The sequence below is a fragment of the Pelodiscus sinensis genome, chromosome 31 (assembly GCF_052426305.1).
Source record: "Pelodiscus sinensis isolate ZL-2025 chromosome 31, ASM5242630v1, whole genome shotgun sequence".
Classification (NCBI taxonomy): Eukaryota; Metazoa; Chordata; order Testudines; family Trionychidae; genus Pelodiscus; species Pelodiscus sinensis.
This window is the reverse complement of record NC_143082.1, coordinates 187565-206402: the sequence shown is the minus strand read 5'-3', so window position 1 is coordinate 206402 and position 18838 is coordinate 187565. Positions and strand designations below refer to the sequence as shown.

Genomic DNA, 18838 nt, shown 5'->3' with positions numbered 1-18838 from the left:
GTGACACGGGGCAGCGGGTGAATGTGGGCCTGGCACAGGGGGTGTGTGTGTGACACGGGGCATCGGGTGAATGCGGGGCTGGCACAGGGGTTGTGTGTGTGACACGGGGCAGCGGGTGAATGCGGGGCTGGCACAGGGGTTGTGTGTGTGACACGGGGCAGCGGGTGAATGCGGGGCTGGCACAGGGGGTGTGTGTGTGACACGGGGCAGCGGGTGAATGCGGGGCTGACAAAGGGGTTGTGTGTGTGACACGGGGCAGCGGGTGAATGTGGGCCTGGCACAGGGGGTGTGTGTGTGACACGGGGCAGCGGGTGAATGCGGGGCTGGCACAGGGGTTGTGTGTGTGACACGGGGCAGCGGGTGAATGTGGGGCTGGCACAGGGGTTGTGTGTGTGACACGGGACAGCGGGTGAATGTGGGGCTGGCACAGGGGTTGTGTGTGTGACACGGGGCAGCGGATGAAAGTGGGGCTGACAGGGGTTGTGTGTGTGACACGGGGCAGCGGGTGAATGTGGGGCTGGCTCAGGGGTTGTGTGTGTGACACGGGGCAGCGGGTGAATGCGGGGCTGGCACAGGGGTTGTGTGTGTGACACGGGGCAGCGGGTGAATGTGGGGCTGGCACAGGGGTTGTGTGTGTGACACGGGGCAGCGGGTGAATGCGGGGCTGGCACAGGGGTTGTGTGTGTGACACGGGGCAGCGGGTGAATGCGGGGCTGACACGGGTTGTGTGTGTGACACGGGGCAGCGGGTGAATGCGGGGCTGACACAGGGGTTGTGTGTGTGACACGGGGCAGCGGGTGAATGCGGGGCTGGCACAGGGGTTGTGTGTGTGACACGGGGCAGCGGGTGAATGTGGGGCTGGCACAGGGGTTGTGTGTGTGACACGGGGCAGCAGGTGAATGTGGGGCTGGCACAGGGGTTGTGTGTGTGACACGGGGCAGCGGGTGAATGTGGGGCTGGCACAGGGGTTGTGTGTGTGACACGGGGCAGCGGGTGAATGTGGGGCTGGCACAGGGGTTGTGTGTGTGATACGGGGCGGCGAGTGAATGCGGGGCTGGCACAGGAGTTGTGTGTGTGACACGGGACGGTGGGTGAATGTGGGGCTGACACAGGGGTTGTGTGTGTGATGCGGGGCAGCGAGTGAATGCGGGGCTGGCACAGGGGTTGTGTGTGTGACACGGGGCAGCGGGTGAATGCGGGGCTGGCACAGGGGTTGTGTGTGTGACACGGGGCAGCGGGTGAATGTGGGGCTGGCACAAGGGTTGTGTGTGTGACACGGGGCAGCGGGTGAATGTGGGGCTGACGGGTTGTGTGTGTGACTATGGGACTGGCAGAGGTCTGGGATAGAAGTTGTGTGTGTGACACAAGGCTGTGGGTGAAGGTGGGGCTGACACGGTGCTGGGTTAAAAGTTGTGTGTGACACGGGACAGCGGGTGAATGTGGGGCTGGCACAGGGCTGGGGTAGAAGTTGTGTGTGACACGAGGCAGTGGGTGAATGTGGGACTGGCACAGGACTCGGTTAGCTGTTGTGAGTGTTACACAGGGCAGCGGGTGAATGTGGGAGCTAGCACAGGGTTAGGGTAGTGATTGTGGCTTTGACATGGGGCAGCGCGTCAATGTTGGGACTTGCACAGAACTGGGGTGGCAGTTGTGTGGGTTACACGGAGAAGTGGGTAAATGTGGGACCTGACAGGGTTGTGGCTGTGACATGGGGCAGTGGGTGAGTGTCGGGGCTGGCACAGGGCAGGGTAGAGGTTGTTGCTGTGACATTGGACAACGAGTAAATGTTGGGGGCACAGGATTGGTGTAGAGGTTGTGGGTATGACATTTGGCAGCAGGTAAATGGGGGGGCTTGCACACAGCTAGGGTAGAGGTTGTGTGTGTGACACAGGGCAGCACATAAATGTGTTGGTTGGCACAGGGCTTGGGTAGAGGTTATGTTTGACACTGGGAAGCAGATAAATATCAGGGATGATAGTTGTTTGGGGTAGAGGTTGCAGTTGTGACAAGGAGCAACAGGTAAACCTCAAGTCCTGGTAGAGGGTTGAGGTAGATGTGGTGTAATACAAGGCATCAGATTAATGTCAGGGGCTGGCACAGGTGGGTTAGATGGAGTGAGTGTGATACTGGGTGGCAGTTAAATGTTTCAGGGTTTGGCAAGCAGCTGTAGCAGAGGTTGTAGGTTTGACTTGGAGTGCATGCATAAGTCTGGGTTTAGAAATTGTAAGGCTGACCAGAGGCATTGAGTAAATATTGGGAGGTTGGGCTCTGTAGTTGATACAGTACTGGGGATAGATGTAGGGAATAGGTGCATTCTTTGTAGGGCTGGTACTGTGGGGCTGGTTGTGGTGCCCTAGATGTTTGGCTCTGTACAGATGGAGTGGTTGTGTTTGAGGATTGGGGTTTGGCTTTGTCACTAGAGAATGGAATGTGTGTGGTGATGTGAAGGATCCAAGAAACTAACATGATGCTAGGGACAGGAGTTCTAGAGGGTGCTGTCACAGTAACAGGGTGTATGGATGGGATTTGAGTTTATAAAGGAGGATGGTTGGCATGATGTCTAAATGGGAGTGAGTTGTGAGGAGTTCAACATCCCTCTTAAGGAGGGGGATGTAACCGCAAGGGGCTGACACAGTGGTGGTGGTGGGAAGGGCTGAATGGCATAGTTTGTGGGTGGGTGCTAAGTCTAAGAAATCCCATATGGTATCTAGGGGAGGGAGTTAAGCTGCCTGAATGGTCTAGGGGCAGTGACTGGAACACCAGTAAGGAGAGGACCATATGAGGGGTCAGCCCAGTGTCTATGATGGGCAAGAAACATAGACTGGCCATTCTGGATTTGACGAAAGGGCTATCTAGCCCAGTGCCCTGTCTGGTGATAGTCGTCAGTGCCAGGTGCCCTAGAGGGAATGAAAAGAACAAGGAATCAGCAAGTGATCCAACCTGTCTCCTATTCCCATCTTCTGGCAAAGAGGCTAGGAAGACCTTCCCTGTTAATTTTACCTAGGTTTTTTTTGAACTCTGTTATATCATCTTGATCATGTTGTGAACAACATCCTCTGGCAGAGTTCTATAGGTTGATTGTACGTAGTGAAACAAAATTACATCTTTACAACCCTGCTGCCTATTATTTTCATTTGGTGACCTTTAGTTTTTCTGTTATGAAACAGAGTAAATAACACTTTCTTATCTACTTTCTCCACACCAGTCATTATTTTATAGACCTCTGTCATATCCCCCTTAAACCTCTCTTTTACAAGCTGAAAAGTCTCAGCCTTATTCATCTCTCCTCATATGGAAGCTGTTCCATACTCAATCATTTTTATTGCCTATTTCTGAACTTTTTGCAATTCCAGTATATCTTTTTTGAGATGGGTGACCACATCTGTACACAGTATTGAAGTGGGGACAGTGGAAAGGGCCGAGAGGTATAGTTTGATGGTGTGAAGTCTAAGAAATCCCATGTGGTGTCTAAGCAGAGTATCAAGCTGTCTTATTTTCTCTCCCTTTCTTAATGGTTCCCAACATTCTATTAGCTTTTATGACTGCTGATACACAGAGTGGAATAATGTATCCTGGAGTACCGTAAGCAGCCATGTGAGTGTCTAGATCAGGGCTACTCAACATGCGGCCCACGTCCTGTTGTTTGCAGCACGTGGTGCGGTTTGGGTTTACGCAGAGCTCAACATGTGGCCTGCGGGTGGGATCCTTTGAACATGGCCTCCACTAAGAACATGCTCAATAATGGCGAGTCAATATAATAGTCTTCTGTTGATATGCATTTTAGTAGTTAAATTCCTGGACTGTCATTGCTTATTGAAAGTGCTGTCATATGGGTGGAAATGGGGTAAATATTGCATTTCATTAATATCAGCAGAACTGACTTAAATGGGGCCAGTGTGTTGTATAGTCTTGCCTTAATCTTTGTATTCATACCCATCAGTGTGAAAGAAGCTATTTGTATATATTTGCATATATTTGCCTGTACATGCAATCACACTAAAGTTGTGGCCCTCAGCATATTCTGAGAGTATCATTGTGGCCCCCGGGGCTTCCAAAGTTGAGTAGCCCTGGACTAGATGATGATTCCCATTGGCTCTGGAGAATGTTTCTCTCATATGTCTCTCTTACTATGCTCTCTACCCTGAATGCTACTGCTCCCTTGTGATGCACTCTGTTCATCATTTGCACTGGACAGTAGAATGGCTGCTACAGTGGAATTTCTCCCCCCCCCCCATTTATGGTACTACAGAAGCTCCTAGTGCAACTCTAACACTTTCTATCCAATAGCTGGATCACTTAGCGATTGTGTCTTTTGTTCATTCCCTGTGAAGCACCTGGCATTGGCCACTGTTGAAAGCAGGATAACTTAGCCAGATGGACCTTTGGTATGACCTTCTATGTAAAGCCTTGCCAGCAATATATAGTGGAAATTCATAAAACTAAAAAAAATCACAAAAGAATCTACCTGAAGCAGAGTTTTTATCCTGAGAAGGGGAAAGTACAAGAGATTCCATGAAGTCTTAATAGGGATTTTGCTGTTGCTATTGACTTCACATGGAAGGTACTCAGTTTCTGTGGTAATTGGTGGCAATATAAAACTCTAAGATAGATTTGTTTCTGTGACTCCTTCATCACAAGATGATAGGGACGCCAATCCCACTCGTATTAGTTGAGTATTAGTCTCTTGTTTTTATCAAGTTTTAGACAAATAGTAAATGTTTTGTTTGCTGGATGATTTTTTGTCTGTTTGATAATTGAAGAAAATATAAGTAAATCCAAATTCTGTATCAAAATGTCTTCATTTAGTTTGGGGTATTGCTATTTCAAAGCTGTTCTGGCTAATTTTGGCATGTGGCTAAATGTCAGTTGGGTTTTGGGATGTCAGCCATCCAGAAAGAAACTGAATTTAAACGCTTGTCCAGAAATTTGTGAGAAATAATGGAAGACCCCTGTTCCCGGTTATCTTGCCGCTTTCATTAATAGTCACTAAACTCATTTATAATTGAGAGCCCTGTGACCAAAGTGATAGCTGTGGGCATCTGGTGGAAATGTTTCTAGGATGTATCTCTGGACTTCTGTTGCGGTTGTTTCGCGGATCTGGGTCGAGTCTGACAGTGATACTGTTTTAAACTTTTCTCTCTGTCTAGAATGCACATGATTGGGGTTTGCACTGCTTCCCTGGGCTCGCTTGGGTTTATGCGGCTTTTTGGAGTGCCCTGGTCATGGAGTCTGGCAGCAACACTGGGTGTTTACATCGGGAGTGGAGGATGGAGGTTTCTCCGTATCATCTTTAAGACTGCTGTGAGGGATCTCTTGTAAGTGTGCTTTGTGGGTCTTCATCTTATTTTGTAACGTGTTGGTTTTGTGTTTGCATAAAATGACTTTGCACTACTCACAATAAAACTGTTATCTGCAACTCGCATTAGCAGCACAACAGGGGAAAGATACTAGAATGTTGGAAACATACCTATGATGACTACAGTGGTCTTGTACCCTTGCTGAAATCTGGCCACATTAGAAGTCCTGAAATGTTTGGAAAGGTGTTTGACATAAGAACTTAAAATAAGTGGATTTTGTGTCATTAAGTTTGAACCTGTCAAGGTTAAATTTGCAGTTACAGCTTTTTCTGCTTATTGTGTGTTCTTGTGTGGGAGAAGTTAATTGTGGCCTGAAAGGTTTATGGCAGGGGTTCCCAAACTTTTTGACATTGGGACCAGTAATTCCATTCACGAGCTTTTGGAGGACCGGTAACATTCATTTGCATATTTTCATATTCATTAAGCAAATGATGAATATTCAAACAAGTTGTTTCTGGTCCCTTCAAAGCCCCCCAGTGCCAGCTTTAGCAAAGCTTTTGATATGGTCACCCACAATATTCTTGCCACCAAGTTAAGGGAATATGGATTGGATAAATGAACTGAGAGGGTATGTCTACACTTGCTCCCTAGTTCGGACTAGGGATCCAAATGGAGCATACCAAAATTGCTAATGAAGCACGGGATTTAAATGTCCCACGCTTAATTAGCATATTTGTGGCCGGCTGCCATTTTGGATTCGGGGTATTGCGAAATAAGTAGCCCCGTGTAGATGCGTTATTCCGAGAGAAAATCCTTCTCTCGGAATAACTGTTAAACCTCATTGCACGAGGAATAAAAGTTACTTATAAACGTGGGTTATTTAAATCCTGCGCTTCCTTAGCAATTGCGGTATGCTCCATTTGCATCTCTAGTCCGAACTACGGAGCAAGTGTAGACATACCCTCTCAGTTCATTTTTTTCAGTACTGTTTTTTGCAGCCCAAAAATGTAAACACATATTAAAAAAAAGAATTAAAAATGAATAAATTTTCAGTGTTTCACCCAGTTGCATCCTCCGCTCAGCCTGGGCCAGGGCTTGGAGGACCCAGCGCCGCATGGGCACTCCAGGAGATGGGAGCAGGAGCAGATTGGGGGTAGGGTTTCTGGCTAGGAGGGAGGGTGCAAGGAGGGGAAGGGTTGCCAGGTGTCCAGTTTTGTACCGGAGAGTCTGCTATTTGAGGGTTCTGTCTGGGAAACAAATTGAGAAAATACCAGACATATAGGCTACGTCTACACTGGCCCTTTTTCCGAAAGGGGCATGCTAATTTCACAGGTCGTAATAGGGAAATCCGCGGGGGATTTAAATATCCCCCGCGGCATTTAAATAAAAATGTCCGCCGCTTTTTTCCGGCTTTTAGAAAAGCCGGAAAAGAGCGTCTACACTGGCCCCGATCCTCCGGAAAAAAGCCCTTTTCCGGAGGCTCTCTTATTCCTACTTCGAAGTAGGAATAAGAGAGCCTCCGGAAAAGGGCTTTTTTCCGGAGGATCGGGGCCAGTGTAGACGCTCTTTTCCGGCTTTTCTAAAAGCCGGAAAAAAGCGGCGGACATTTTTATTTAAATGCCGCGGGGGATATTTAAATCCCCCGCGGATTTCCCTATTACGACCTGTGAAATTAGCATGCCCTTTTCGGAAAAGGGGCCAGTGTAGACGAGCCCATAAAGTGTCTGGTATTTTCTAATTAGGTAAGTTTTATTATTATTAGGTGTATCAGTCCATAGCTGCGAACAGCCTAGCTGGTAGATGTGATCACGCTGCATGAGTGTGTCTACCAGCCAGGCAGTTCGCAACTACTTGAGGGAGGGTATGGGGGGGGGGCAAAATGGAATCCCCGGGGTCAGACTCACTCATGTGCCCGGGTCTGCATATACCCTGCCCGGGTCAGTCCTGCTTCCTGCCGGCCGATTCACGCTCCCCCCCTCCCTACCCGCTTCTCCTCCCGATCTCCCCCATCCAGCCCCATTCCCCCTTACCTCCCTCCCAGCTAGCCGATTCTCCCCCGCTTCACCTTCCGATCTCCCCAGGCCAGCCCCGCTGCCCCCGTTCAGCCCTGCTTCCAGAGGCTGGTTCTCTAGTCCTCCTCCCGATTTCCCCCGGCCAGCTCCCCCACCCCGTCCTCACCCCCCCAGCCAGCCCTGCTTCTGCCAGCCGCCCGCCTACCCCCTCCTCCCGATCTCCACTGGACAGCCCTGCTACCCCCAACCCTGCTTCCCAGTCACCAGTTTCCCCTACACACACACCTCCTCCCAGCCCATCCCGCTCCCCTCCCGTACCGGGTCATGGCCCGTAGTTTGGGAAACGCTGGCTTAGGGTATGTCCATGCTGTACATTACAGCATGGCCCCTGCAGCACTATGACGTGGGCCGTGTAGTCTCTCTTTAAGGCCAGAGGCAAGCTCTTCCAGGGTATGTCTACACTACCCCGCTAGTTCAAACTAGCGGGGTAATGTAGGCATACCGCACTTGCAAATGAAGCCCGGGATTTGAAATGAGGAGTAACGGTAGTTCGAACTAGGAAGCCTAGTTTGAACTACCTAGTTCATGCCCCGTGTAGCCGCACTGCACGGGGTTCGAACCAGCGGGGGTTTAAAAATGACGGCTCCCCGCTTATGCAAATGAAGCCCGGGAAATTCAAATCCCGGGCTTCATTTGCAAGTGCGGTATGCACACATTACCCCGCTAGTTCGAACTAGCGGGGTAGTGTAGACACACCCCCAGAGAGCAAAAAACCCATCCTGAACAAAGGGTGGTAGCTTCAGTGATGAGAGCATGGCTCTCAGTGATAAAGTGCAGCCTATACTAGCACTTTTCAGTGCTAAAACTTTTATTGATTGGGAGGGGTGTTTTTTCACACCCCTGAATATTGAAAGTTTTAGCACTGAAAGTGGCAGCCTTAGATTATCTAGGAATACAGATAAATTGAATGGTTCAGAATGAAGACTTGCACTGAGGAAATGTTCTGATTGTGAAATATAATAAGAGGCTTGTAAAACTTTTGTTAAAGTGAGTGGAATTTATTGGAGAAACAAAATATTTTGTTCCTGCTAAAGGTAAAGGAACAGTCAGTAAATATTAAGTTTATAGATTTTTAAAAAAAAACCCTTGTGATTCATACAACAGTCTCTAGTCTCTACCCAACCTCCTGAGGCAGCCAAAGACTCTGTAATTAGCGTCTCACTTAGTTCCGTGCCTCATGGGCTTCTGTGAGGGAACCTCTTTGTTCTAAAGGATTTAGGGCTCTTGTGATCACCAGAGACTGCCTAGCTTTACTGTAGCTGTCAATGGACTTCGAAGGACTGTTTCCTTTTGATTGCACGGCAAGTGAGGAATAATGGCAGAAAATAAATGGAGAGAATAAAGCCCCTTCAGAATGGGAAAAGGGTAGCTAACAAGTGAAAAGGCTCTTCTGTTCTGTCTCTGGCATAGCTCAGTACAGGGTCACCATGAAAGGCCAGCTCAGTCTCACAAAATGCCTGCTGCCTGTTTTCAAAACTACACCCTCCCCCATCCCATGGCTTTGCTGACCAGGGTTCCTGCTGCTGACAGTAATGGGGGATGTAGAGTTTTTATGGTGCTGGTAAGTAACGACCTTTTAACTTGTTGGGGCTTCTTGCAAACAATTTTTCTACTTGATAGAGAAAATACAGCCAGCACCTTCCTGCCCATTAGGGAAGCAGAGACCAGGTGGGTATTCTTCTTTGGGTGTTGATACTCTGATCATATATTTTCGCATACTTAACTCTCTGTGTACTGAGAAATTACAATAAGTATCAAAATAGAGTCAGACTATGAGTGTCTTCAACAGAAACTATACAGTGTAAGTGTGAAAAAATCCAGAGTTACATTTCAGGAAACAAATTCCTGACCCATAACTGATGTACAGTAGACTTCCGATAATCCAGCACCTTTGGGACCTAGGGGATGCTGGATTATAGGATATGCCGGAGTATCAGGAGGTACTCCGGCAGGGGGGCTGTGATGGGTCTGGGGGGAGGGTGTTGGCGGGGAACGGCCCGGTGTGGGGCAACCGCTGGTGACAGGCCAGCTGGGGCTGCAAGCGGCAGCGGCGACTTGAGGAAGCGGTGGGGCAGAGCAGCTGGGGTGCTGCCTGGTTGAGAGCAGCTGGGGTGCTGCCGGGTAGGTCCCGCAGCACCAACCCTCACCTGAGCGGCACTGCGGGACCAACCTAGCAGCACCCCAGCTGCTCTACCTCACAACTTCCCCAAGTCCACTGCTGCTGAAACTGACGAGCTGCGGACTTGGGGAAGCAGCGGGCAGAGCAGCTGGGGTGCTGCCCGGTTGGTCCCACAGCGCCGCCCGTCACCCCTCTGCTTGGCGCCCAGCAGCACCCCAGCTTCTCTGCTCCGCAGCTCCCCAAGTCCGCTGCTTATCAGTTTCAGCAGCGGCAGCAGTGGACTTAGGGAAGCGGTGTGGAGCAGAGCAGCTGGGGTGCTGCCAGGAGCCAAGTGGGGGGGAGGGGCGGCGCTGCAGGACCAACCCTGCAGCACCCCAGCTGCTCTGCTCCGCGCCACTTCCCCAAGTCCGTCGCTGGTCAGTTTCAGCAGCGGCGGCAGCAGACTTGGGGAAACAGCGCGGAGCAGCTCCAATTGTCCGGCTGGCCGGAGCACTTCTGGGTTCCAGTTGGTGCCGGACTGGAAGTGCTGGACCACTGGATGCCGGACAATTGGAGTTTTACTGTAATAAATATGAGGGAAATCAGAAAAGACCACCCCTTTCCTTGTGAGACTCTTATTTCAGGCTCTAGTAGATTTCACATTAGTGTTTGCTTCCTCCAGTTATTTGTAGACTACCTTCTCTCCCCCAAAGACTTCATTTGGCAGCACCAAGAGACTATATCCAGGCCAGTATGCAGAGGGGTGCAAAGAATGCGAAACTCCACCCCCCCCCCCATGGTGCCTCAAGTAAGCATGCTCTGGCCAGGCAGAGGAAGGCAGGAGTGGCATGCTGCCTAAGCCTCCCTCCCCCATGTTCTGACCAGACAGGGGAAGGCTGGGGCTGATTTCCCTGCTTATTTGGGGGACTATGGAGATGCATTCACACCCTTGCAGTCCACATTTACAAAAAAAGTACCCCCAACAGAAATTCTTGTATAGGGGCCTGATACCTCCCCTCCATTTCTGGAACAGTTTAGATGTCTGAATGATAAGAAGATTAATATACTGGAGGCTTTGCTCTGACAAGAATCTCTGCAAGCTGCATGGAAACTTTTCAAAGGCACCATAATAGAGGCCCAACTTAAATGTATACCCCAAATTAAAAAACACACTAAGAGAACCAAAAAAGTGCCACCATGGCTTAACAATCAAGTAAAAGAAGCAGTGACAGATAAAAAGGCATCTTTTAAAAAGTAGAAGTCAAATCCTAGTGAGGAAAATAAAAAGAAGCATAAACTTTGTCACATTAAGTGTAAAAATAAGAATAAGAAAAGCCAAAAAGGAGTTTGAAGAACAGCTAGCCAAAAACTCTAAAATTACATCGGAAGCCATACGGTTGCCAGGTGTCCGGTATTCAACCGCACAGTCAGGTGTTTGGGGCCTCTGTCTGGTTAAAAAAAAAATAATTAAAAAATACTAGACGTGCAATGTCTGGTATTTTCTGGTTTTCTGGCTGGGTGCCCGACGGAAGCCTGGCGAGGGGAGTGGCTGGGATGTGGGGCGCGATTGGCACTGGGAGCCGCTGGTTGCGTCTGACGTAGGAGTGACGCCTTGGGGAGGAGGAGAAGCCCTGTGTGTGCTCCTGAGCACTGTTCAAGGGCATTGTGGAGCTATAGCCGGACTCACTTGTGCTTCGCCGGGACCATGCATGGGACAGGCAGCGCCCTGGGATCTGCATGTGCCCAGATTAGTCCTGCTCCCCACCGGCCAATTCTGTCTCCTCCTCGGCCAGCCCCGCTCCCCCCGACCACATCCCAGCCAGCCCTGCTTCCTGCCGGACATTTCTCCTCCTCCCAATCTCCACCGGCCAGCCCTGCTGCCCCAGACCCCCATCCCCCGCCAGTCCTGCTTCCTGTCCCCCCCCCCCTCCTCCTGGCCAGCCCTGCTCCCCTCCTGGCCGGTCCCTTCCCATCAAGTGTGTCCGGTATTTTTTCTGAAGTAACCTGGTAATCCTAGGAAGACAGCTAAACAACCAGTGGGGCCCTTGGATGATCGAGATGCTAAAGGAGCACTCTATGATGATAAAAACATTGCAGAAGAGCTAAATGAATTCTTTGTTTCAGTCTTCACGTTTGAGGATATTGGGGAGATGTCCAAACCTGAGCATTTTTTTAGGTGACAAATCTGAGGAATTGTCCCAGATTAAGGTGTCATTAAAAGAGGTTTTGGAACAAACTGATAAACTTAACAGTAACAAGTCACTGGGACCAGATGGCATTCACCCAAGAGTTCTGAAAGAACTCAAATGGGAAATTGCAGAACTATTAACTGTGGTTTGTAACCTATCCTTTAAATCAGCTTCCATACCTAATGACTGGAAGATAACTAACACCATGCCAATATTTAAAAAGGGCTCTGGAGGTGATTTTGGCAATTACAGACTCTAATGTCAGTACCAGGCAAATTAGTTGAAACTTTAGTAAACCATAGTAATGAAATTGTCAGACACATAGATGAACATAATTTGTTGGGGGAAAAGTCATCATAGTTTCTGTAAAGGGAAATCATGCCCTACTAATCTGCTAGAGTTCTTTGAGGAGGTCAACAAACATGAGGACAAGGGGGATCCAGTGGATATAGTATGTAGTATAGTACATAGGATATAGTATTTCTTTGGATTTCCAGAAAGTCTTTTACAAGGTCCCTCACCAAAAGCTCTTAAGTAAAGTAAGTTATCATGGGATAAGAGGGAAGGTCCTTTCATGGGTTCGATAACTGGTTAAAAGACAGGAAACAAAGGGTAGGAATAAATGGTAAGTTTTCCAAATGGAGAGAGATAAGTAGTGGGGTCCCCCAAGGGTCTATCCTGGGACCAATCCTATTCAACTTATTTGTAAATGATCTCGAGAAAGGGGTAAACGGTGAGGTGGCAAAATTTGCAGATGATACCAAACTGTTCAAGATAGTTAAGATCAAAGCAAACTGTGAAGAGCTTCAAAAAGATCTCACCAAACTACGTGATTGAACAACAAAATGACAAATGAAATTTAATACTGATAAATGTAAAGTAATGCGCATTGGAAAAAATAATCCCAACTATATATACAATATGATGGGGACTAATTCATACTGGGCTGGATGGACTGTTGGTCCGACCCGATATGGCCATTCTTATGTGAGAAACACTGTCGCCAGTCACAAATGCATGACTTTTCTACATGGGAAGTCTGCCTCTGTTCTGTTACAGCTCCAATTTTGAGTTAATGCTACATGCCCAAGTTGTGGTTTTGTTTTGAAACTTTCTTTATGGAGTCATGGAAATGCTTTTGTGTGTTCCCTCAGGATCTGCAAATTACTGTGCAGGTTGTGGCAAGTAAGAGTTATTCTAAAACAAAATGTATTTGCAATTTATTTTCTTGTTCAGGAAGAGAGCACTCTCTCTGTTTCCCAGTCCCTTAAATTAAATCTTTAAAGTAAGGATATGTAATATTATTTCATCCATGTTGTCGGTTAAAAATACCTTTTTTAATCTGGTCAAGTTATTCAAAGTAAATTTGCTGTGCATGAAGTGTGTATGGAGTGTGGGTGTATCTAAATATCTAAAGAGGTACAACTGGTGTAGTGGGACAGCAGCAGTCTCGCCTTCCAGTTAGAGAACAGTGCTTTAGCTGGCCCAGGCCAAGAGCTTCTGAGTCAGATTCTCCTGTGGAGTGTGCCAGTCTTTTTGGAAGACTGGCATTAAGACTAGGAGGCATCTCAGACAGAAACTTCAGAGTCCCACTATGAACTCAGGCTTTGTCTACTCTAGCACATTGTCTGCAAAACTTTTGTTGGTCAGAGGTGTTAAAAAACACTCTCCTGACTGATATAAGAATCACCAACTAAAGTTCTAGTGGGAACAGTGCTATGTTGGCAAGAGAGCCTTGATTGCCAGCGTAGTTAACGCTGCTCTTTGGGTGTGGTTTAATTCTCTCAAAAGAGAGCCCTCTCCCCAAAAGCAAAAAGTAGCTACATGGGAGACCTCACCAGACCATAGCTATAACAGTACAGCTCTATGAATCTGGTGGGTGGATACAGCCTCAGTGTTTATCGTGATAATCATCTGCCATTTTATTAGCATCCAGGATAAAAAAGAGAAATAGACAAGTCAGACCCAAGAGGTCTTGCGGATTGAGGTCAAATGAAACTGGTGCATGAATCCGTTCCCATCAGAGCAGTAATCAATAAAATACAGGACTATGTAGCACTTTAAAGACTAACAAGATGGTTTATTAGATTATGAGCTTTCGTGGGCCAGACCCACTTCCTCAGATCAAATAGTGGAAGAAAATAGTCACAACCATATATACCAAAGGATACAATTTAAAAAAATGAACACATATGAAAAGGACAAATCACATTTCAGAACAGAAGTGGGATGCGGGGGTGGGGGGGAAGGAAGGTAAATGTCTGTGAGTTAATGATATTAGAGGTGGGGAAAGGTAGATGTCTGTGAGCTAATGGTATTAGATGTGATAACTGGGGAAGCTATCTTTGTAATGGATAAGGTAGTTGGTGTCTTCGTTGAGCCCCCCCGCGGAGAGTGTCGAATTTTAGCATGAATGACAGTTCAGAGGAGTCCCTTTCAAGTGCAGATTTGAAAGTCTTCTGGAGTAGGATGCATGTAATTAGGTCGTTGAGATAGTGTCCTTTCTGGTTGAAATGGCAAGAAACTGTTTTTTCTTTGTGATCCTGTCTAATATCTATTTTGTGGGCATCGTAATCCATTAAGATTTTTTATTTTGTGTTGTTGAATCCTTCTAATTTTGTAGGGATATTTCATGGCTCACTAAATTTTTGCCATCACTAGATGAGGACTGAGAGGATCTAGAGTGAAGAAGAGTTCACCTGTAGATGGTGTGGTTTGTCTTTTATAAATTTTCTGTAAGAGCTCATAAGAACGGCCATACTGGGTCAGACCAAAGGTCCATCTAGCCTAGTATCCTGTCTGCTGACAGTGGCCAATACCAGATGCCCCAGAGGGAGGGATCACAATAGGTAATCCTCACGTGATGCCTCCCCTGTCACCCACCTCCAGAGAAACAGAGGCTAGGGACACCATTCCTACCCATCCAGGCTAATAGCCATTAATGGACCTAACCTCCATGAATCTATCTAGCTCTTTTTTGAACCCTATTAAAGTTCTAGCCTTTACTGCATCCTCTGGCAAGGAGTTCCACAGGTTGACTGTATGCTGAGTGAAGAAAAGCTTTCTTTTGTTTGTTTTAACTCTGCTACCTATTAATTTCATTTGGTGACTCCCTAGTTCTTCTATTTTGGGAATAAGTAAATAACTTTTCCGTATTCACTTTTTCCATACCAGTCATGATTTTATAGACCTCTGTCATATCCCTCCTTAGTCTCCTCTTTTCTAAGCTTAAAAGTCCAAGTCTGTTTAATCTCTCTTCATATGGGACCTACTCCAAACCCCTAACCATTTTGTTGCCCTTCTCCAAACCTTTTCCAATGCCAATATCTCTTTTTTGAGATGAGGTGACCACATCTGTATGCAGTATTCAAGATGTGGGCGTGCCTTGGTTTTATATAGAAGCGATACGATATTTTCTGCCTTATTCTCTATCCATTTTTAATGACTCTTAACATTCTATTTGCTTTTTTGACTGTTGCTACACACCGAATGGATGTTTTCAGAAAACTATCCACAATGACTCCAAGATCTCTCTCTTGAGTAGTTGTAGCTGAATTAGTCCCCATCATATTGTGTATATATAGTTGGGATTATTTTTTCCAATGTGCATTACTTTACATTTATCATCATTAAATTTCATTTGCCATTTTGTTGCCCAATCATGTAGTTTGGTGAGATCTTTTAGAAGCTCTTCACAGTCTGCTTTGGTCTTAACTATCTTGAGCAGTTTGGTATCATCTGCAAATTTTGCCACCTCACTGTTTACCCCTTTCTTGAGATCATTTATAAATAAGTTGAATAGGATTGGTCCCAGGATAGACCCTTGGGGGACCCCACTACTTACCTCTCTCCACTCTGAAAATTTACCATTTATTCCTACCCTTTGTTTCCTGTATTTTAACCAGTTTCCAATTCACAAAAGGACCTTCCCTCTTATCCCATGGCAAGTTACTTTACTTAAGTGCCTTATGACCTTTTCAAAGGCTTTCTGGAAATCTAAGTATACTATATCCACTGGATCCCCTTTGTCTACCTGTTTGTTGACCCCCTCGAAGAACTCTAGCAGATTAGTAAGGCATGATTTCCCTTTACAGAAACCATGATGACTTTTCCCTCAACAAATTATATTCATCTATATGTCTGACAAATTTATTCTTTACTGTAGTTTCAACTAATTTGCCCGGTACTGACATCAGACTTACTGGTCTGTAATTGGCAGGATCACCTCTAGAGCTGTTTTTAAATATTGGTGTGATGTTAGCTATCTTCCGGTCATTAGGTACGGAAGCTGATTTAAAGGATAGGTTACAAACCACAGTTAATAGTTCTGCAATTTCCCATTTGAGTTCTTTCAGAACTCTTGGGTGAATGCCATCTGGTCCCAGTGACTTGTTACTGTTAAGTTTATCAGTTTGTTCCAAAACCTCTTCTAATGACACCTTAATCTGGGACAATTCCTCAGATTTGTCACCTAAAAAAATGCTCAGGTTTGGACATCTCCCCAATATCCTCAAACGTGAAGACTGAAACAAAGAATTCATTTAGCTTCTCTAGCTCCTTTAGCGTCTCAATCGTCCAAGGGCCCCACTGGTGGTTTAGCTGTCTTTCTGCTTCTGATGTACTTAAAAAAAAATTTAGTATTACTTTTTGAGTTTTTGGATAGCTGTTCTTCAAACACATTTTTGGATTTTCTTACTCTATTTTTACACTTAATTTGACAAAATTTATTTGTGTGTTAAAATGCATTTATTTGTGTAAACTTAGATCCACTGAAATTTTCAGCGGATCCACGTTTACATATGAGAGTGGATGGGGGGAGGCAGGACCCGGCTTTTAAGCCAGCTCCCCACAAGCACCAGCTCCCATTCACCACCTCCTGCTCTCTCTGTTTCAGAGGCAAGGGGGAGAGTAGTCATCTCGGCAGGAGTTGGTACGTGTGAGGAGTGAAGCTGGCACCCCACATGTAGCGGTTCCCGCCTGCCCACCTCCCTCATGTTGCTGTTTCTGATTCAGAGGCAGGAGAGGAGGAAAGGCAGCTCTGTAGGACTGGTGCTCATTGAGAGCTGGCTTTTAAACCAGCTGCCCTTGAGCACTGGCTCTCCCCCTCCCTGCCACCTCTGTAGCACAGGTAGCCGGATTAAAAACCTGCTCCTCCCATGCACTCCGGCTCCTGCCCCTGCTTCTCCCTCTGCCATAGGGCACCCATTTCAATTCTCATCTTCAGAGGAAACCTGCACAACATCTACAAAAGAGGAGCTTGGGAGCTTAAGTTCTGTACTCTGTTAGACAGCAAAAGACTCGGTGGACTCACAGGATTTATGATTTATTACAACAATCTATAATACAGTATCCCTCCCCCATTTTGTCCCTCAGCTCTCTATGACTGCAAGGGAGTTAAACTGGCCACTTCACACATTTCAAGGGACCTTTCAAGTTCAACTACTTATGGTCGTGGTCACCAACCCATCAATTGCGATTGACTGGTTGATTGCCAGGGCATGACCAGTCGATCGCGAGGCATTCCAGCCCCCTCCCCCCTGCCATTCTTTCCCACTCCCAAGAAGGAGCCCACGCTGATGCTACCTCCTGGGAAAATGGAGGTAGTGTTCTCCATTCCTGCAGTGGGTGGAGAGGGGAAGGAAGTCCAGCAGCTGCACACCAGGTCTGGTGCCTCAGAAAGCATGCGGACTGCTCCTCCCCTCCCCAAACAGCCGGCGTGCTTCCTGAAAAGCCGGGTCTGGAGTGCAGCCGCAGAACTTCCTTCCTCGTGCTTCCTTCCTTCCTTCCTGCACAGGGGAGGGGGAGGAATCATGGGGAGGGGAGGAACAGCGCGCACGCTTCCTGAGAAGTTGGAGCTGGTGTGCAGTCCCAGGACTCCTTCTCCCCATGTCCTTGCACAGGAAGGGAGGCAGGAAGCAGGGAGAAAGAACTCCCTGGCTGCACGCCAGATCCTGCCCCCTGCCCAGGAGCCATCCAGCACCCTATCCCCTGGCCAGACATCCACAAGCACCCTGCTTCTGCCTCCTCCCTCCTGGCCAGACACCTACCCCCAGCTTGCTCCTGTAACCTATTTTCCACCCAGATTCTGCACCCCCACCCTATTCTACTCACTGGCAGCCCTGTCCTGCACACTGGATCCCTCATTTTTGGCCCTACCTCAGAGTGTAGAGGAGCCCACAACTTTCACCAACTCTGGAACTCCAGAAGAGTTAACCTGGCCTGAGGCCTTGAACATCAGTCCTACCTACATCCCCCCACCCCATGGAGCTGGAGTGCCAGGGGAGTGAGGTGTCTTATTTGGGGCCACATCAGTGAGGCTTGGGGGATGTTTGGAGGGATTGTTTTTTTGCAACTCACTTGTGTGGTCCCCAACTGATTTTTCTGTGGGTCAGTGAGCCCGACCCAAAATAGGTTCTCCTCCCATAAATACAGACAATGCTAAAACGTTTTGTGTTTTACAAAATATTTTATTTAAAAATGAAACCTGGCCAACAAGCCCCCAGTAGGGGCCAAGGCACCATCTGGCCACAGAATCATAACACTCTCTTTTACCCCCCACAGATCCCCCAACCCTGAGCCTATCATACACTGGAACCCCTGTCCTGAGTCTCCCACATCCCCAGTCTTCTGCCACAACACTCCTGCACCATCCACACACTGCAAATCTGTGTCCTGAGCCCATCATACTCCCACCCTTCCTGCCCTGAGCCCCTCATACACTCCAACCCAAATTCCTGCACCCTCACATCCTCAAGCCTGAGGCTTGCCCAGCACCCCAGCCCTCCACCTGACCCCAACAGTCCCCAGCCTAGAGCCCCCCTCCCTGAGCCAGAATCCCCTTCTCTGCCTGCACCCAAATTCCCTCCAAGAGCTTGCACCTCTCACCCCTTCTCACACCCAAATCTCTCATTCCCACCCTAGAGCCCGCACCTCCTGTCTCAACTCAGTGAGAGTGAGTAAGGACTGGGGACAGCAAGTGATGGAGAGGAGGAGAACAGAGAGGGCGAGGCCTCAAGGAAGGGTTGGGATCTGGGGGAAGGGATGAGATAGATCTTGGCTTGCCCTGATATTTAAAAAGTGATCTTGGGTGTGAAAAGGTTGGAGACCACTGACTTATGGTGAACATTGGCACTCCAAGTATGTTTCCCAGACTAGGGGAAGAGCTGCATCAGCTTGAAAGCA

At 47.7% G+C, this 18838-nt stretch overlaps 1 protein-coding gene across 3 annotated transcripts in view; it reads left to right on the top strand.

Moving 5' to 3' along the window:
- Positions 1-18838, top strand: part of SLC27A1 (solute carrier family 27 member 1) — a 62220-nt gene that overhangs the window by 6295 nt on the left and 37087 nt on the right. The window contains exons 1-2 of one of the 3 annotated variants that reach the window (XM_075902460.2): positions 1282-4561; positions 5148-5315. In XM_075902460.2, coding sequence (XP_075758575.1) covers positions 5149-5315 — 167 coding nt within the window. In that variant the 5' untranslated portion in view covers positions 1282-4561; position 5148. Of the gene's footprint in view, positions 1-1281; positions 4669-5147; positions 5316-18838 lie in introns of those variants that run through there. The other 2 variants (XM_075902459.2, XM_075902458.2) reach the window with 2 other exon arrangements.